The sequence below is a fragment of the Mauremys mutica genome, unplaced genomic scaffold (genome assembly GCF_020497125.1).
Source record: "Mauremys mutica isolate MM-2020 ecotype Southern unplaced genomic scaffold, ASM2049712v1 000160F_np12_subseq_3257749:3273607_obj, whole genome shotgun sequence".
In the NCBI taxonomy this organism is placed as follows: Eukaryota; Metazoa; Chordata; order Testudines; family Geoemydidae; genus Mauremys; species Mauremys mutica.
Window position 1 is genome coordinate 1 of NW_025422867.1, and position 15,859 is coordinate 15,859.

Genomic DNA, 15,859 nt, shown 5'->3' on the forward strand with positions numbered 1-15,859 from the left:
CTGCTGGCGGCTGCCACACAGGGAACTTCAGGGAGCTGATAGTGGGGCTGCCGGTCCACCCTGGTTCCAAGCCTCCACCAGCTAGCTGCAATGGGCTGCTCTTCCTGCAAGCAGTGGACAAAGCAGGCAGCTGCCAAACAACGTTATAAGGGAGCATTGCGCAACATTAAACGAGCCTGTTCTCTAATTGAGCAGTAACGTAACATCGTTAACCAGGACAACTAAGTGAGGAGTTACTGTATTTTAGCAGTACTTTAAAAAAAATATATAGTTGAAGTATGTCTACTTTGAAAAGTGACTATGTAAAGATGGCACATTCTTAGCCAATGGATCTGCTCCCTGTGTGTATCAGAATCATATCTAATGACTGGAGTTATAAAGCTTGTTACTTACCATAACTGTACTTTCTTGATAGTGTTGCCTCTGCATATTTTTGCATTGTGGAGGCACCCTCAGCACCACCAAGCTTCAAAAACCTTCTGAAAAACAGCACCCATTGAGGATGCACTATGACCTAGCAGTGAACTCAGTGTCCTCCACCTTCTTCATCAGGTCATCTATCTTATAGCTGAAAAGACCCTCCCCCCTTGAAAAGGTGGTCTGCAATACAGACTTAAGCCTCAGACAAAAGGCCCAAAGTACTGACTCCAAAAGAGCTGATGCCACCATATGAGTCAACACATCTGAACCATCACAAGTTGTCAGGACTGAGGTTTGGAACTTTATTTCCATTCTTTGGCTAGCAAAACCACCCATCCGCTGGCACGCATATTTAGTACTAGGTCTCTTTGGTACATGGGAAGCTCCTGGCCCTGATAAAAGAGATCCTGTGGCAAGTACTTTAGAAGCAGAAAACACCCTCAGAATTGATTACGTTCTTGCTCCTGAAGGCTCACATCTTTGAACTGTTGCAGCTTCAGAGCCCACTTAAGACTTAAGAACTGACACAAACTTCTTCACTGCCAAAGTCATCCCCATTTTGTTTGGCTTTGAAGTCAAATGTGGTCTATTCCTTCATGGGGGCAGAAGGATGACTTGGGGTGGGATTCATAAGGCTTCTGTTTTGAGGCCACAGAGCCTCTATTGACCATTGATGCAGGCTCAAATGTGAAGACCTTATACACAGAGCAGAAATCTGGGGAAGAAATATCCCCAGGCAAAATGAAGAGCATCATTCACATCCACCTCTAGGAAAACCATGAGACACAATGCACACAAAGGAAGTCCTTTCTCCTGCAGCTAATTGCAGAAAGGAAGTAATTGAAAAGTACGTGGCCCTTGGCTCCTGACATTTGGTGCTGCTTTTTAGAAGGTTCCCAAAGTTCAGCAGCACTGGTAGGAAGCTCATAACTCACAGGTGGGAGTACACCACAACCAACTTAGATTTTTCCAGTTTTCACCTCTGCTATCTATGCTAGCATTGTTACATGAGAGAGGATGTGCTGGATTCTATTCCTTCTTATGCATCATTAGCAGGAATGTTTACTAAGTGTCTATCAGGGAAGGCAATAATTGTTACTGAGAGCAAAATCTGTGTTACTGATGATGATGATGCACAAGAAAGAAAGAATCCTGTTTGACTTTTAGAATCCACACTGGGCTTAAAAGTAAAACATCTTTTTACTTGTAAGCTGAACACATTTGATAAGATAATTGATACACAAACATGAAGTCTCACATGCCATTTATTACTGTCACTTTTCTGAGTAGAGCTGCCTCTACATTTAGTCTTTTTCACAATTCAATCAAATGCCAAAGTAGTAACAAAGGTATCTCTTAACCTTCACCACACAAACCTAAAAATAGTGGTTACTAAACCATCTTAGTGTCTTTACTGAACAGGAGAAGTTGTTATTTCTATTTTTATCCTTTAGCAGTTTTGGACCAGTTTTCTCTTCTTTCTGCAGAGCACTTTTATTTCTTCTCTCTCTTTATTGAATGTTTTGTTAGAAGTGCCTGCTGAGCACAAAAGGATGGAGGAAGGAATGACCTTGCTCAAAACTGCTTCTAGCTACTACAGACGTTGCCCAAAAGAAGCAAAAGCATCCCTCCACATTAATACAAGGAATTGAAAAAACACCAGGACCCAGTTAAAACACAATACAGTAGCCCTAAAAATGTTTATCAGCTCTGCTTTTACCTTGCTCATCAAGAAGCTTTTTTGTGAGATCTTCTGCTTCATCTCCACAGTCTAACTCCAAGTTATCATAATTAATGTCCAAATTCTCCATATCCAAGTCCAAGTCCTCACTACCAGCAACATCCTTATTATCCTTGGCATCTTTTGAATCTGTTTCAAAGAAAGCAGAAATATTGGACATGCAATGTAAACACAAGTAGACATGGCTTAAAAATATTCTAAGACATGTTGGTGCATCCCTGCATCTCTAGCTTGACCTCTTACACACCCTTATTCATGTCTAAGGAGAAACAGCACACTTCTTTTCTGACCAATACATCAGTCTTATGTGTCAACTCTGGACTTTGTGCCATTTTTCTTTTTGCCTGGAACAGTCTTCCTAATTCACTTCCTTGTGTGATGTGCTTCTGTTAAAAGGTGCTCACCCCTTTTGAGTGTTTTGGTTTGTTCCCAATTGTACTTGGGCTGGGATGTTATTTGTTAGGACACTATAGGTTATGTGTAGAATGCCTGTGTTTAATATCATGATTAAATAATAAACCTAAAATTGCAAAAGTGGCGTTTGTTGAAATCCCCAGTAGAAGTTAAAAGTTTTAAATTTGAATGTCCAAGGATTTGCATATCCAAATCAGGGAGAAAAATCCAAACAACTGGGAGGACCCAAGAACTTGAATACATGAGTCTATCAGCAAACTTTGAAAGGCTGGCCCATCATGCATAAAGTGAAGTTTTATTCTGTTTTAATGTGTGGAATCCATGACATCACGTCATGCCAGAAGTGGTACAACTTGAGAACAATAAGATTGTGAAGCTGTTCTGCACAGTCCAGGATGAGAATGCAAAAACTTAAGAAGCGAAACTACGTAGGGCAAACCGTGGTATCTTCCATGGAGATTTTACAGTTACAACATCTCCACCAAATCTGCCTGAAATGTGAGATACACAAGGCCAAGTCCCAGTCCCCAAAACACTGCAAGTTTCAAAAAATTTACAATGAACTTTCAAGCATCTCCTTTTTGCTCCCATCAGAAAACATTGTATTGCAGGCATTTTTTGGCTTGTGTTATAAAGGAGGTTGGACTAGATGATCTAATAGCCGGTTCTTGTCTTTAAAATCTATGAACTCATGATAAGAATCTGACATTAAAATATATTTTTGTTTTCTTAGATGACCATCTTAATTCATCATAGCTAGAGTTCTTACCCCCTAGTATGCCTAAGACTACAACCTAATCATAACCAGCAGTATTCTTCCTGGTTTTACTATTCTTCTGCATACTGTATCTATAATCTCTAAATTAAATTAGTTTGCATTTTATAAACATATAGCCCTCTTTTTTAAAAAATTGATATACCTTAACTATTAGTTTTCATAAACTAACAAAATATTTGATAAAACTTTCAAGTGCTTTATATGGAAATAATATTTACTGGGGCACGCAATATGTTTAGTGGTTAGTACACAGGACTGAGGGTTTGTTTACACAGCAAGTTACTGCTCGTCAAGCCAGAATGTGGATCTACAGTACACCAACTGGCACACTAAAGATTCACACTATGGCTTGCCAAACAGTAACTTGCTGTGTAGACAAGCCCTCAGAGTCAAATGATTTGAGTTCCATTCCTGACAGGCACTAGCTCACTCTGTGATCATGGATAATGCATTAACCTTTGTGACTTAAGTTTTCGCTTTACTGGGGGGGGGGGGGGGGGGAAATAGATGTCTCCACTAGGATTTTTGCACTGAGATAGTTAAGGCACAGGTAGTTTTTACCTCAATGCAGCTAATCCAAGTCAATCCCAGGTGTGTTGGGGGTGCAGGTGGGATAGCGTTGACCTTGATTAGCTACATTAAGGTAAAAACTACCTTGCCTTGTCTGCACTAGAAATTTGCATCAAGATAGCTAACAAATTAATAATCTCAATGTATAAAAACCCCATACTTTTTTTGAGGTGAAGGCACAGCCTTGTTTCTTTCATATATAAAGATACAAATATTAATATTTACCCACCAAAACCACTCTGATATATTTGGGTGAAAAATGCTATCAGTATTCATTTTTATTTATTATTATTTTCATAAAAACTTTGTGTTCAGATGATCTATCTAGCATCATTTCTGTGCTCAAGATCATCCATCTTGGTGGAGTGTTCTGACTGCTATATCTATAATGATTATTTCAACTAAAGACTTTCCTTACTTTTGCTAAACTTGCATGGCTGTTGACACGATACAATTTTTAAAAAATCTAGACCATTTTCTTCCAAATTGTTTTACCTCTAGATTCATCCTTGCTGGAGTCCTTGTTCTGAGAACATTTTTCATTATCTTTAAACAAAATGGCTGGCACAAAAGCTTTTAGATCAATAAGGTTCTCATAGAAATTTCGAGCATCTTCATCTTCCCAGATGCCCCCTTCCAGGTCATATTCTCCAGGTTTGCCAGGGGTAAAAATGTCAATGCCAGGCCCATGTTCTGGAATCACAGAATGTACAAATGACTAATTCATCAATATAATCATACTAAAAGAAAGATTTTCTTTTAAGCGAAGGGTTAAAGCTACATACACAAGTTTCAGATCATCTAATTTTAAAAAGACAGATTTTTGGGATAAACATTAAAAAAATGTTTCCCTGTTACTGCCACTACCTTGGCTTCTAAAATTGAAAGTTATTAAACACATATCCGCAGCATCTTAAAGTACAACCAGACTAGTCTCATTCAAGAAGAAATCAAAACAATGAAATTACAAAACTAAATTGTGCAATCAAAAAGTAATCACAATTATATTAAACGAGATTGCTAAATGGAGTTATAGTAGAATTCATCCATATTAGCATCACAAAGTGTTTAGATACATCATTTTGGGGGTGATTATACACCAACTGCCACAAATGTTTTATTTTCAGAATATAAGTAAATGCTTGCAAAATCTGGAATATTGTAGTCCAGGGGTAATTAGCAAGGATGGATTAAAAATTTTTGCGGCCCTGTGTACTATGGAAATTGGACCCTCCCCACATTCCTTAAACTAGACAGAGCACATGATATATTGTTTATAAATATGAGAATATCTCAATTTATTAGTAGTAGTTTGGAAAAGACTTAAAGGGGTGAGATAGCTCAGTGGTTTGAGCATTGGCCTGCTAAACCCAGGATTGAGAGTTCAATCCTTGAGGGGACCACTTAGGGATCTGGGGCAAAAATCAGTACTTGGTCCTGCTAGTGAAGGCAGGGGGCTGGACTCTATGACCTTTCGGGGTCCCTTCCAGTTCTATGAGATAGGTATTAACTAATATGACATGTTAATAATAATACATCTAGCAATATTTCATTTAAATATATATCGCAATTTATTTTATTTTTTTAATTGAATACTCACTCTTTCCTTTGGCTTGGGGAAACATTTCCTAAGTAGATTAAGCGCTTGGAAGTATTTATGAAACATGGCTTAGAAATTAGCTTGACCATGCCTAGCTGACTCCCCAGTTATAGGGGAAAGACATTTTTGACAAAAGCAGAACTTGCCAGAGACCTTACAAATCAGAAAACAGCAAGTACATTAGTGCATTGGCTACCCGAGCCTCTTGTGCAAGAGTTGCTTTGCTGCCTTTTGAAAAACCAGACAGGCTAAGAGAAGAATTTTACCAGCTCCTAAGGGAAAGGGGTACTGAGTCTCAGTTGGCTCTGGGCACAAGTTTGATTCGAATCAGTACCGATAAGGGACTGACTCAGACACTGATTGTGGGACTGGGCTTCAGTAGCTGAATGAGCAGGAAAGGTAGTTCTTTTCCCCTGGGAAGAAGGATGGTCTTGGGGTGTCAATGGTGAGCTACTAGGACCTGAAGAGGACACACTGGCTATGATGGCTCATAATACCAACACCAGCAAGGAAGCAGAATGAACCAGAGGTGAGCAGAACTCCAAAAAGGGATCTGAGAAACCAGACCTCTCTCAAAAGCCCCCCTACACTTGTGCCCGATTGCAGTGATAATCCAAGAGAGCTCCAAGAGGCCCAATTGCATAGGACACCAAACATGAGTAACACTACAACACTGCGCCAGGGTACAAAGCGGTGGCGGGGGGGGGAGAAGTTGGGCCAATCTGGTTGAGGCCCATAGGGTTGCCACCTCCAAGAAGCAGAAAAACTAGCCATTGCCCCTCCCTGCAGCATCCTGACCCTCCTGTACCCCATTCAGTGCACACACACCATCCTACAGAAGCCTGATCCTCCTGTTCCTCTCTCAGGCACCCCCACCCCCAAGCCTGATAGCCCATAAGCCCCTACACCTACCTCCTCTCAGGAGTCTTAGCCCAAGGAAGCCCCCTACCACTTCCTCCCAAGCTCCCAGGAATCCCTGCCTCACCCACTCCAGTCCCTGCTTCTTACTCCTCCCTGCTGTTGAACCTCAGGTCTGCCCTGCTTTCTGGCAGTGAAAGGAGCAGGAGCCACCACGTTGGCTCATTGAGGGCCTGGCATGTGGAGCGGGACCAGGGTGTGGCACCAGTAGGCACATGACCTGAATACTGTAGTGGAAGCAGCTGTGACGCAGCAGCGCATGCATGCAGCAATGGTTGCCAGTTGCATTGTGCTGGGTTTTTTCCCCCAACTTGTAACTTAGACATGGAAAAAAGCCCCAGCACATTGCAAAAGGGAAGAAAAACCGGCCAAGAGGGTTAAAAACCAGCCAGGTGGTCGGAGCCCCCTGAGACTGTGCAACTACAAACTGCTTAATCTGGGTCTGGCAATCATGGTAAGGAAACTGTTGGGATAAACACATTTCTTCTTCAAAACAGTTTTAGCAATTATTTTTTTAAGCTTGAGCATTTTTGGACAAACCTGAGGTCCATGATTTCATGGATCTGAATACGTAAATACTAAAATTTGACAGCCATCAATACTAGTGTGGCACATTAAATTTTGCTGTCATATTCAAAGGTCACAGGTAGTCATCTAGTGGCTTAACAGGTCATGCAACATTTTCCTAGCTGCATTTTGAAATACTTTAAAGGGCAATTAGTATATTTTAAAACTATACTGAATTGCTAAGCTCTGAGATGCAATTAATAGATAACTTCTAAAGCAGATTCAAACTACATTAAGAAGTAATCAAAACAAAGTGCCTTCTGTGCGATTTGAGAAACAAGGAAACACAACTAGTAAATTTCATTTTAAATGCAGCTCATATAATCTTCGGATTCAAATGGTCTCTCAATGTAAAATAAAGCCTGTGAATGACTAGTTATCTGACCAAGTAATAATTATAAAAATAAATTAAATATACTTACTTAAAGTGATGGGGAGGATTAAAGGTATAAATATGATTTTCTTTACATGACACCCATTACCTTACCGCCTTAATAAAATCATCCTAACAGAAGTACAAGAGATTGCCAAAATTAACTAACACTTATAGTCCAATCTTTTTCTTTAACCTCCCATGTCCTTGGGTGCATAGAGCGCCCACCAGTTTCCACCATTTATTTTGGTCTTATGATGGCCTATTTAGGCTCAATAATTCACTGGAGGTTAATAAATTTAAAATGAAGCTTTATTGGCGTACCCTGGAACTCTTTGCCCTATTCCATATATTTAAATGTGAGAGGCTAAGCTATTAACATTTAAAAGGAAACTTGCACTGAAAACACAGATCAATGGGAGGGTTTTGTTTTTTCCCCATAAAGGAAAGCTTTCAGTATTATATAATCTATCACACTAAAAGATGTCCTACCCTCTGGTGTTGGTTTGTCTTGGGGAAGATCCGGCATATTTTCATCCAACAGATCAGCCAGAGACTGTGAATTTGCCAACAGCTTCTGATAGGACATTGCAAATTCTTCATACTGCTTGTGTCGATCTTCACTCAACTCTCCTTTAGAGTGCAGAATACGCCTATAAAGAGCACATTTAAAAAAAAATACAATCAGACATTGTCCACTTATTAGAGATATATTTGACCTATACTGAACCATTGACAAAGTTTTCCACTGAACAACATCAGTCTTCCCTCTGGCACAGAATTATACACACACACTAAATGAGATGGTAGCAATGAGACACAACCATCTGGCTAACACTACTATCAAAATTCAACTTAATACCAAATTTGATAAACTTAAATGCACTACAACCACAGCGGTTTTAACTTTAATGTCATTAAGAATAATCCGATTATGGAGACTGAAAGAACTGAAGCTTTTTTCCCCTTAAATATTCTGTAATGCAAGAGTTTTAATGTGCAATATTTTAAGTAAAATATTTGACTAGTATTAAAGCAGGATAAAGACTGCTTTGCAGTCTATGACAATAGGCTTCCATTCTGCTGGTATCTGAAGGGGATGGCCATCACGAAGGGGCTCAGAAATGCCAGTTTTAAGAAGGAGACGTTTATTTCCAAGTTAGCCCAGTAACATGAGCTGACATCCTTGAAATAAAGTCTAAAAGAATTAGTTCATGATGTACATTTTGGTTTCTTTTGCAATACTATACCTGACAGTTTTTAATCAAGGAAAAATTTTAAATGCTGTTTTTAATCAAAACCTTTTTTCAAATACATTTTACAAGTCCTAAATAGTATCGCACTCTTCCTATCATGGGAACTTTAGGGTGATATGATGAGCAAAAAAGGTTACTGCTTTCTTGTCTCACCTATTTAATTACAACGGACTCAGGTTAAAGTTCTGTGAGCCACTGCTAGAAACACCATCCTACCAGTGCGATGGGTCAAAAATTTCACCTATTAATCACATTTAAAATAGAGGCATGTGCACAAATGCTGTGCACATTTATATTTTCTACTCCATTTTTTCTACATCCTCTCTATTCTTCTGGGTGGGCATGTAAAAACATACATGAAACTTGCTTTCTTAAAATACTGTTGCACAGTAGTTAAACAATAAGTAACGTTCCTCGGGAAATTGGTGGTATATCAGTGCCTTGCAGGCCACTGTCATAATGAGCCACAAAAAACAGATCAGGTTACTCTGCACCACCGGTTCTCAAACTGTGGGTTGTGACCCCATTTTAATGGAGTCACCAGAGCCAGCATTAGACTTGCTGAAGCCCGGGGCTGAAGTCAAAGCCCAAGTCCCCCCAGGCAGCGGGCCCGGGCTATGGGTTGTGTAACTTGACTGAATTGGCCTCCAGGTGGTGTCCCACAATGCTCTGCTGTGACCGCGATGGAGATCATTTTCAACTCTGCTGCATGGCAGCCAGGTAAATGGGAAACAGCCTCCCCCCCCCCCCCTTTAAAGCCTGGGGAACTTTTGAGTTCCCATTTCCTGTTTCATCAGCATGGAGAGCTCACCAGCCCAGCTGATCATGGTGATTCAATGCCCAAAATGTGCTCCTGCCTGGAGTACACAGGAGGTGGTGGAAGTTATTCGTCTGTGAAGAGAAGAGTCTGTGCAGGCACAGCTCCGATCCAGCAGAGTAAACGTAGATATCTATGAAAAGATTGCGCGGGCTTGGGGGACAAGGGTTACAGCAGGAACATGCAGCAGTGCCCCATGAAAATCCAAGAACTTCGGCAGGCGTAACAGAAGACAAAGGGAGTGAATAGTCATTCTGGTTCTGCACAGACATACCACTTTTACAATGAGATGCATGCGATTCTCGGCAGCAACCTCACCACTACCCCCAAATGCAGCACCGATACCTATCAGGAGTCTGAGTTCTGGGCCACCTCAAGAAACAATGAGAACATTCTGAATGAGGAAGAGGCAGAGGAGGAGAATGGGAGACAGGCGAGCAGGAGATTCTCCCCGAGAGCCAGGAGCTATTCTTAACCCTGGAGCCCAGTCGGTCTCAGGACAGCATGGCAGGTGAAGGCACGTCCAGTGTGTATGCAATTCCAATCAAACTTTAGGCGTTACATGCTTTTATATTATCAGAGGAGTAGCCGTGTTAGTCTGGATCTGTAAAAAGCAACAGAGAGTCCTGTGGCACCTTATAGACTAACAGACGTATTGGAGCATAAGCTTTCGTGGGTGTTCACCCACGAAAGCTTATGCTTCAATATGTCTGTTAGTCTATAAAGTGTCACAGGACTTTTTGATGCTTTTATATTTTATGTTTAATCTGAAGAAAAAGGGAGGTGCAGTGTGTATGTGCTTCCTAGTGACTGTTCCAGCTACGTAGAGGGTGCCCCCCAGAAAAGACTGTTTATGTGCACAGGAATCACCCAGGAATCCTCCATGGAGATCTCTAGGAACCTTTCATGGAGGTTCTCTGCAATCCTTTGCAGAAGGTTTCTGGAGAGGGCTGCCTTATTTCTTCCACCACGGTAAGACATTTTTCCATGCCACTCCAGTATTCACTCTGCTGGCATCATTGTGGTACACAGCATAGTAGCATAAGGACCAGGTCTATACCCAGACACTTGCAGCATCTGCTCTCTTGCCACTTCTGTTACCCACAGGAGACTGATATCGCATAGGGTCACCTAGGAGAAACGGGGGAAGTTTTCATTACAAGTGCTCGTACTGCAAACAATAGAGCATGTGATCCACCATCCATGGTGACTTCCGGGTCCCTCAACCACGCTTTCCCTAAAATTCCAGTGGTTTGATTGGCAGGGATCGGCGTTGACCTCAGATTCTGCAAGTCCAGGACAATTACTACCAGCAGTATTAAGCAAAAGGGAGGGAGAGCTTCCTGTGTTCTCTGTGTTCTCAAACCTCGCCGGAGCTGCCTCAGACAAAGACAGCAATTTGGGAGGCTTAATGCTGGTCCCTGGTCTCAAACCAAAGTCCATGTTGTTAGAGGGAGGGGGTATTGTCCACCTGTGCTCCCGAGGCAGGTTTGCTACAAGTTGCAGCAAAAGGCCCATCACCCATGCTGCGGGGACATACTCCCCACAGTTGGAACAGCAAACTGGTTCATTAACTAGCTAGGGATTCTGATTATGTTCTGGCTTGCACTAAGTATAAAAGGGGGAGTATTTTTTAAATAGCAACCTTGCACTAGACCCGGGGTATGTGCTGACAATGGTTGCCTTGTGCTTTGCATGCCTTACAGTGGAAAGCTTGGCCTTTAGCACATCCTCCACACCAACAGAGAGGCTCTCTCAGATTAGAAGACGGAAAGTGTTCACCTCCCATAATGAACACCTCCAGGACAGCTGACATGGAGCTAAGAGCCTGGAGCATTTCACTGTCTGAAAAACTGGACATGGAGAGCATTCCAGAAGCATGAGCATGCCATGCAGGATGAGATGCTGTGGATTATGAAGGACCAATCAGACATGTTGAGACATCTAGTTGAGCTTCAAGAAAAGCACCTTGAGGCTAGACTCTCTCTGCAGTCCATGCAGAACTGCCTGCAAGCACTTCCCTGTTCTCAATTCCCCTCCCGAAAATGTTCCCGGAGGCAGGGAGGGTTGGGAGGGTGAGAGGGAAGTATCCCTTCCCCTCAATGCCGGGGGAGGGTACCAAGAACAAAAGGCAGCCATTCAAAGACCTATGATGGTCAAGACTGCTGTGCTTTCACAGACAAGCTGACTTGGTTTCTCCCCTCCCAATTTTATCACTCCATTTGCCCAAAGTTAAATTATTTTCCTGATCTTTCAGTTTCTTTATGTGTGTGATAAAAGTAAACGTTTCAAGAATGAAATGCTCTTTATTTATTGCAATCATGAGGGTTTAAGGGGGGTACAGGAAAACTGATGCAATGGATGGCAGGGCATGGGAAGGCACAACGGAGATAAGCAGGGCACATTACTGTGGCTCATTACTGAAACAGGTTTTCAAAGCCTCCCAGAGATGCAGAGCTCCTTGCTGGGCTCTTCTTATTGCCCTGGTATCAGGTTGGCAGCTAATGTTGAGCAGCCAATCTGCCTCAACGTCCCACCCCGTGGAAACTTCTTTCCCTTTGCCTCACAGATATTATGGAGCACACAACAGACAGCAATAACAATGGGGATATTGCTTTCACTGAGGTCTAACCTAGAAAGCAAACTGCGCCAGTGACTCTTTAAATGTCCAAAGGCACATTCCACCAACATTATGTACTTGCTCAGCCTATTGTTGAACCACTCCTTAATGCTGTTCAGATGGCTAGTGTACGGCTTCATGAACCATGGGAGCAAAGGGTAGGCTGGGCCTCCTAGGATCACTATTGGCATTTCTATCATCCATGGTTGTTTTGCAGTCCGGAAAGAAAGTCCCTGATTGCAGCTTTCTGAACAGACCTGTTTTCCTAAAGATGTGCGCACCATGCACCTTTCCTGACCATCCCACGTTGATGTCAGTGAAATGCTCCCTGTGATCCACTAGCGCTTGCAACACTATTGAAAAGTATCCCTTACGGTTTATGTACTCTTTGGCAAGGTGATCTGGTGCCAAGATAGGGATATGCATGCCATCTACCGTCCCACTGCAGTTAGGGAACCCATCCTGGAGAAAACAACAATCGCTGGTAATTCCAGCTTATGGCAAAGAACCACCACCAATATTAAAGGCTGGCCTATTATATACAGCTGCATGTCTGTGTCTTTTACCTTTGATTCCTCGGAAATTAAAGTAACAGAAGCATCATACAATGCAGAATAGGCCTTGTAAAGGCCAAAGGGTGGAGTTTAAGCCAGCTTATGACTTTTGATGTCTTTTAATGCCAATCTTGTACCACACTATTCAAACAAGAAGTAACAATAGTAATCCTCTTGGGCTTTTTTAAAACCAAAAGAATGGAAATTATCAATTTGATGCTGGCTCTGTTTTTCTTAGTATCTAGAAGACAAACACTCACATATCCACCCCAAACACTCATCCATTTCACCCCCACCTATAACAATTTTACATTCAACAAACACTTTGCCCACACCATGGGCACTAGGATGGCTCCCGAATAGGCCAAACTTTTCCTTGGCCACCTTGAGGAAGAATTACTGGACAAATGTACCACAAAACCAATGATATACCTGAGATACTCTAATGATATTTTCTACTTTGACAGACAACCTAAACTTCCTCAAAAGGTTTCCATCACAACTTCAACAACTACCACCCATCCATCAAACTCTCTTTAGAACACTACCACACTAGAATCAGCTTCCCGCACATCAGGATCAGCTTCAACAATGGAAGCTTATAGACAACTACATGCAAGAAACCCATGGATCACAAACACTATCACAGATCCAGGACCCACCCAAAACACACCAATAAATCTCTTATCTACAGCCAGAGACTCAGACACCACAGAATATGCTCTGGGAAGAAATCCAGGATACACACCTTCACACACTTAAAACCATCTTCACCAAACAAGGACACTCCACCAGAGAAGTTGACTGCTTCATTGAATGGGACACCCAAATACCTGGAAAGAACCTGCTTCAATACAGGACCCAAAAAACCTTCACCCCTCTGCAACTGCACACCTCTAGTTGTCACCTACCACCACATGCTTGAACCTATTGGGGGGGGATCATTAAACAGCTACAACCCACACTTGATAGAGACCACACCCTGAAAGAAATCTTTTCCAATTCCTCTATTCTGGCCTTCAAATAAGCCCGCAACCTAACAAAGTTCATCGTCAGAAGCAAGCTCTCCCAGACCAGGACACACCATCTCAAAGCAGCACCACCTCCGGCCATAACAGATGCAAAAACCTGCAGACATATCTCTGCTGCTACAATGATCAATACCCCCCACAATGCACCTTTCCAGATCCCTGGGTCCTACACATACCTATCACCTCATCCAGTGCACCAATACCAACTCTGTGGATGAAACCAGACAAATCATTAGATTCTTGAAAATGATAAAACACAGCAAAATGATAAAAATACCATATCACCTGAGCGAGAACATTTTTCCCAAATGATCACTGCATATTTAACCTCTCAGTCCTTGTCCTCCAAGGAAACCTACACACAACACATTGGAAGAACGAGCTTGGGAACTTAAATTTGTCACTCAGCTAGACACCAAAAATCATGGATTTAATAAAGACACTGATTTGTGGTTCATTACAACAACCTGTAATGCACTAAGGGCTTGTCTACAGCGCTGCAACTTTCTCGCTCGGGGTGTGAAAAAAACACCCGGAGCGCGGCAAGTTTCAGGGCTGTAAAGTGCCAATGTAGTCAGTGCACCAGTGCTGTGAGCACTAGTCCACTTGTGGAGGTGATTTTTTTTATAGCGCTGGGAGAGCCACGATTACACAACCACATTAACGTTGCTAGTGAAGACATGCCTTAACCCTCCTTTATCCTACGACTGTAGAGGTGTTAACTGCCTACTTTACTTTGAATGATCTCTTGCAAAACATGTTAACTCCTTACCTGTTGCACCCTGTATCTAGCTGATACACTGAGTACCTTTCACAGACCTGAAGAAGAGCTCTGCATTAGCTCAAAACATAGGCCACATGTATACAATAAAATGACATCGATATCACTACGTTGCTCAGGAGTGTGAAAAATCCACACCGAGTGACGTAGTTATACTGACCTAATCCCCAGTGTAGACAGCACTGTGTCAACAGGAAAGCTTCTTCCATCAACATAGCTACCCACTCTAGCAGAGATGGATTAACTATGCTGACAGAAGAAGCTCTCCTGTCTGTGTAGAAGCCTCTTCACTGAAGCACTGCAGCGGTGCCGATGCAAGTTTTAAATGCAGACCTGCCCATAATGGAACAAATTAATCCCTGTGCTAGTGCTGAGTTTGGCGCAGGGAAACAAGAGCAGTTTCTGCCACTGTTGATCCCAGACTGCTAGGAATTAAATGTGGTCTCTGGCACAGGTTAGGTCTGCCCTAGCTTGTACCTAGCCGGCCAAGGCCCCTGTGGGTTTTACAGAAGCTGCGACACTGTACTGCCCCAGCCACACCACTTCCTGTCTTTCACGTGTCCTCTGCTATTTGATAGGTTCTCATGGAGATGAAGGTGCAGAATCAGTTCTGTGCTGGGGGGGGGAAGGGGGAGGAGGAGGGGTGAGGACAAGGGCTGGTCCCCTTTGCCAAGGGAATTCTCCTTGGGGCCTGTTCAGCTGATCCAGGGCCCATTACACAAAAGCGTAAGCTCACACCTAGGGCTAGTCTACACTAGAAGCGCTACACTGGCGAAGCTGCCATAGCACATCTGGCGAAGACACACTCAGGAGAGAACTCTCCCATCAACATAACAACTCCACCTCTACAAGAGGCATTAGCTATGTCAGCAGGAGATATTCTCCCGCCGATATAGCACTATGCACACCAGAGCTTACGTCGGTGTAACTTACGGCCCTCAGAGAGGTGGTTTATTCACACCTGAGTCCTGTAAATTATGCTGAAGTATGTGGTAGTGTAGACGTTGCTTAAGAGTATGTCTACACTGCAATTAGATAGCCTGTGCCAGCTGACTCGGGCTCGTGGTGCTCTGACCAAGAGGCTGTTTAATTGTGGTGTAGACTTTTGGGCTCACGCTGCAGTCTGAGGTCTGGGACCTTCTCATCTTGCATACCTAAGGGGCCCCAAGACTACTAGGAAACGGGCCCAATGTGCACTTTCAAATGAAAGATGACAGTATTTTCCTGGCTAGTTGTCCTCTCTGATTGGTTTTATAGTAGCTTGAATGGTGGTGGTGTTAGTGGCATCTGATTGACCAGTTGTTACCAATGACCGAAAATTGATCTGAACCTGATGCTGCAATTCAAAACAGAGAAGCCAGTAACTTGGAATGTAATGTCAACTCCACCTTCTTGGGAACAGGCTGCATTACTATGTTT

General features: G+C 42.6%; 1 protein-coding gene across 1 annotated transcript; it reads right to left on the reverse strand.

The window, feature by feature from the left end:
• Positions 1 to 1,693: 1,693 nt before the first annotated feature.
• LOC123356986 (regulator of nonsense transcripts 2-like) lies at positions 1,694 to 8,034 on the reverse strand (the record flags this gene model as incomplete). Its single annotated transcript, XM_045000239.1, has 3 exons — positions 1,694 to 2,290; positions 4,419 to 4,616; positions 7,874 to 8,034. Coding segments are annotated over 3 exons (538 nt in total), but the record flags the coding sequence as incomplete, so codon positions are not given.
• Between the last annotated feature and the right edge of the window lie 7,825 nt (positions 8,035 to 15,859).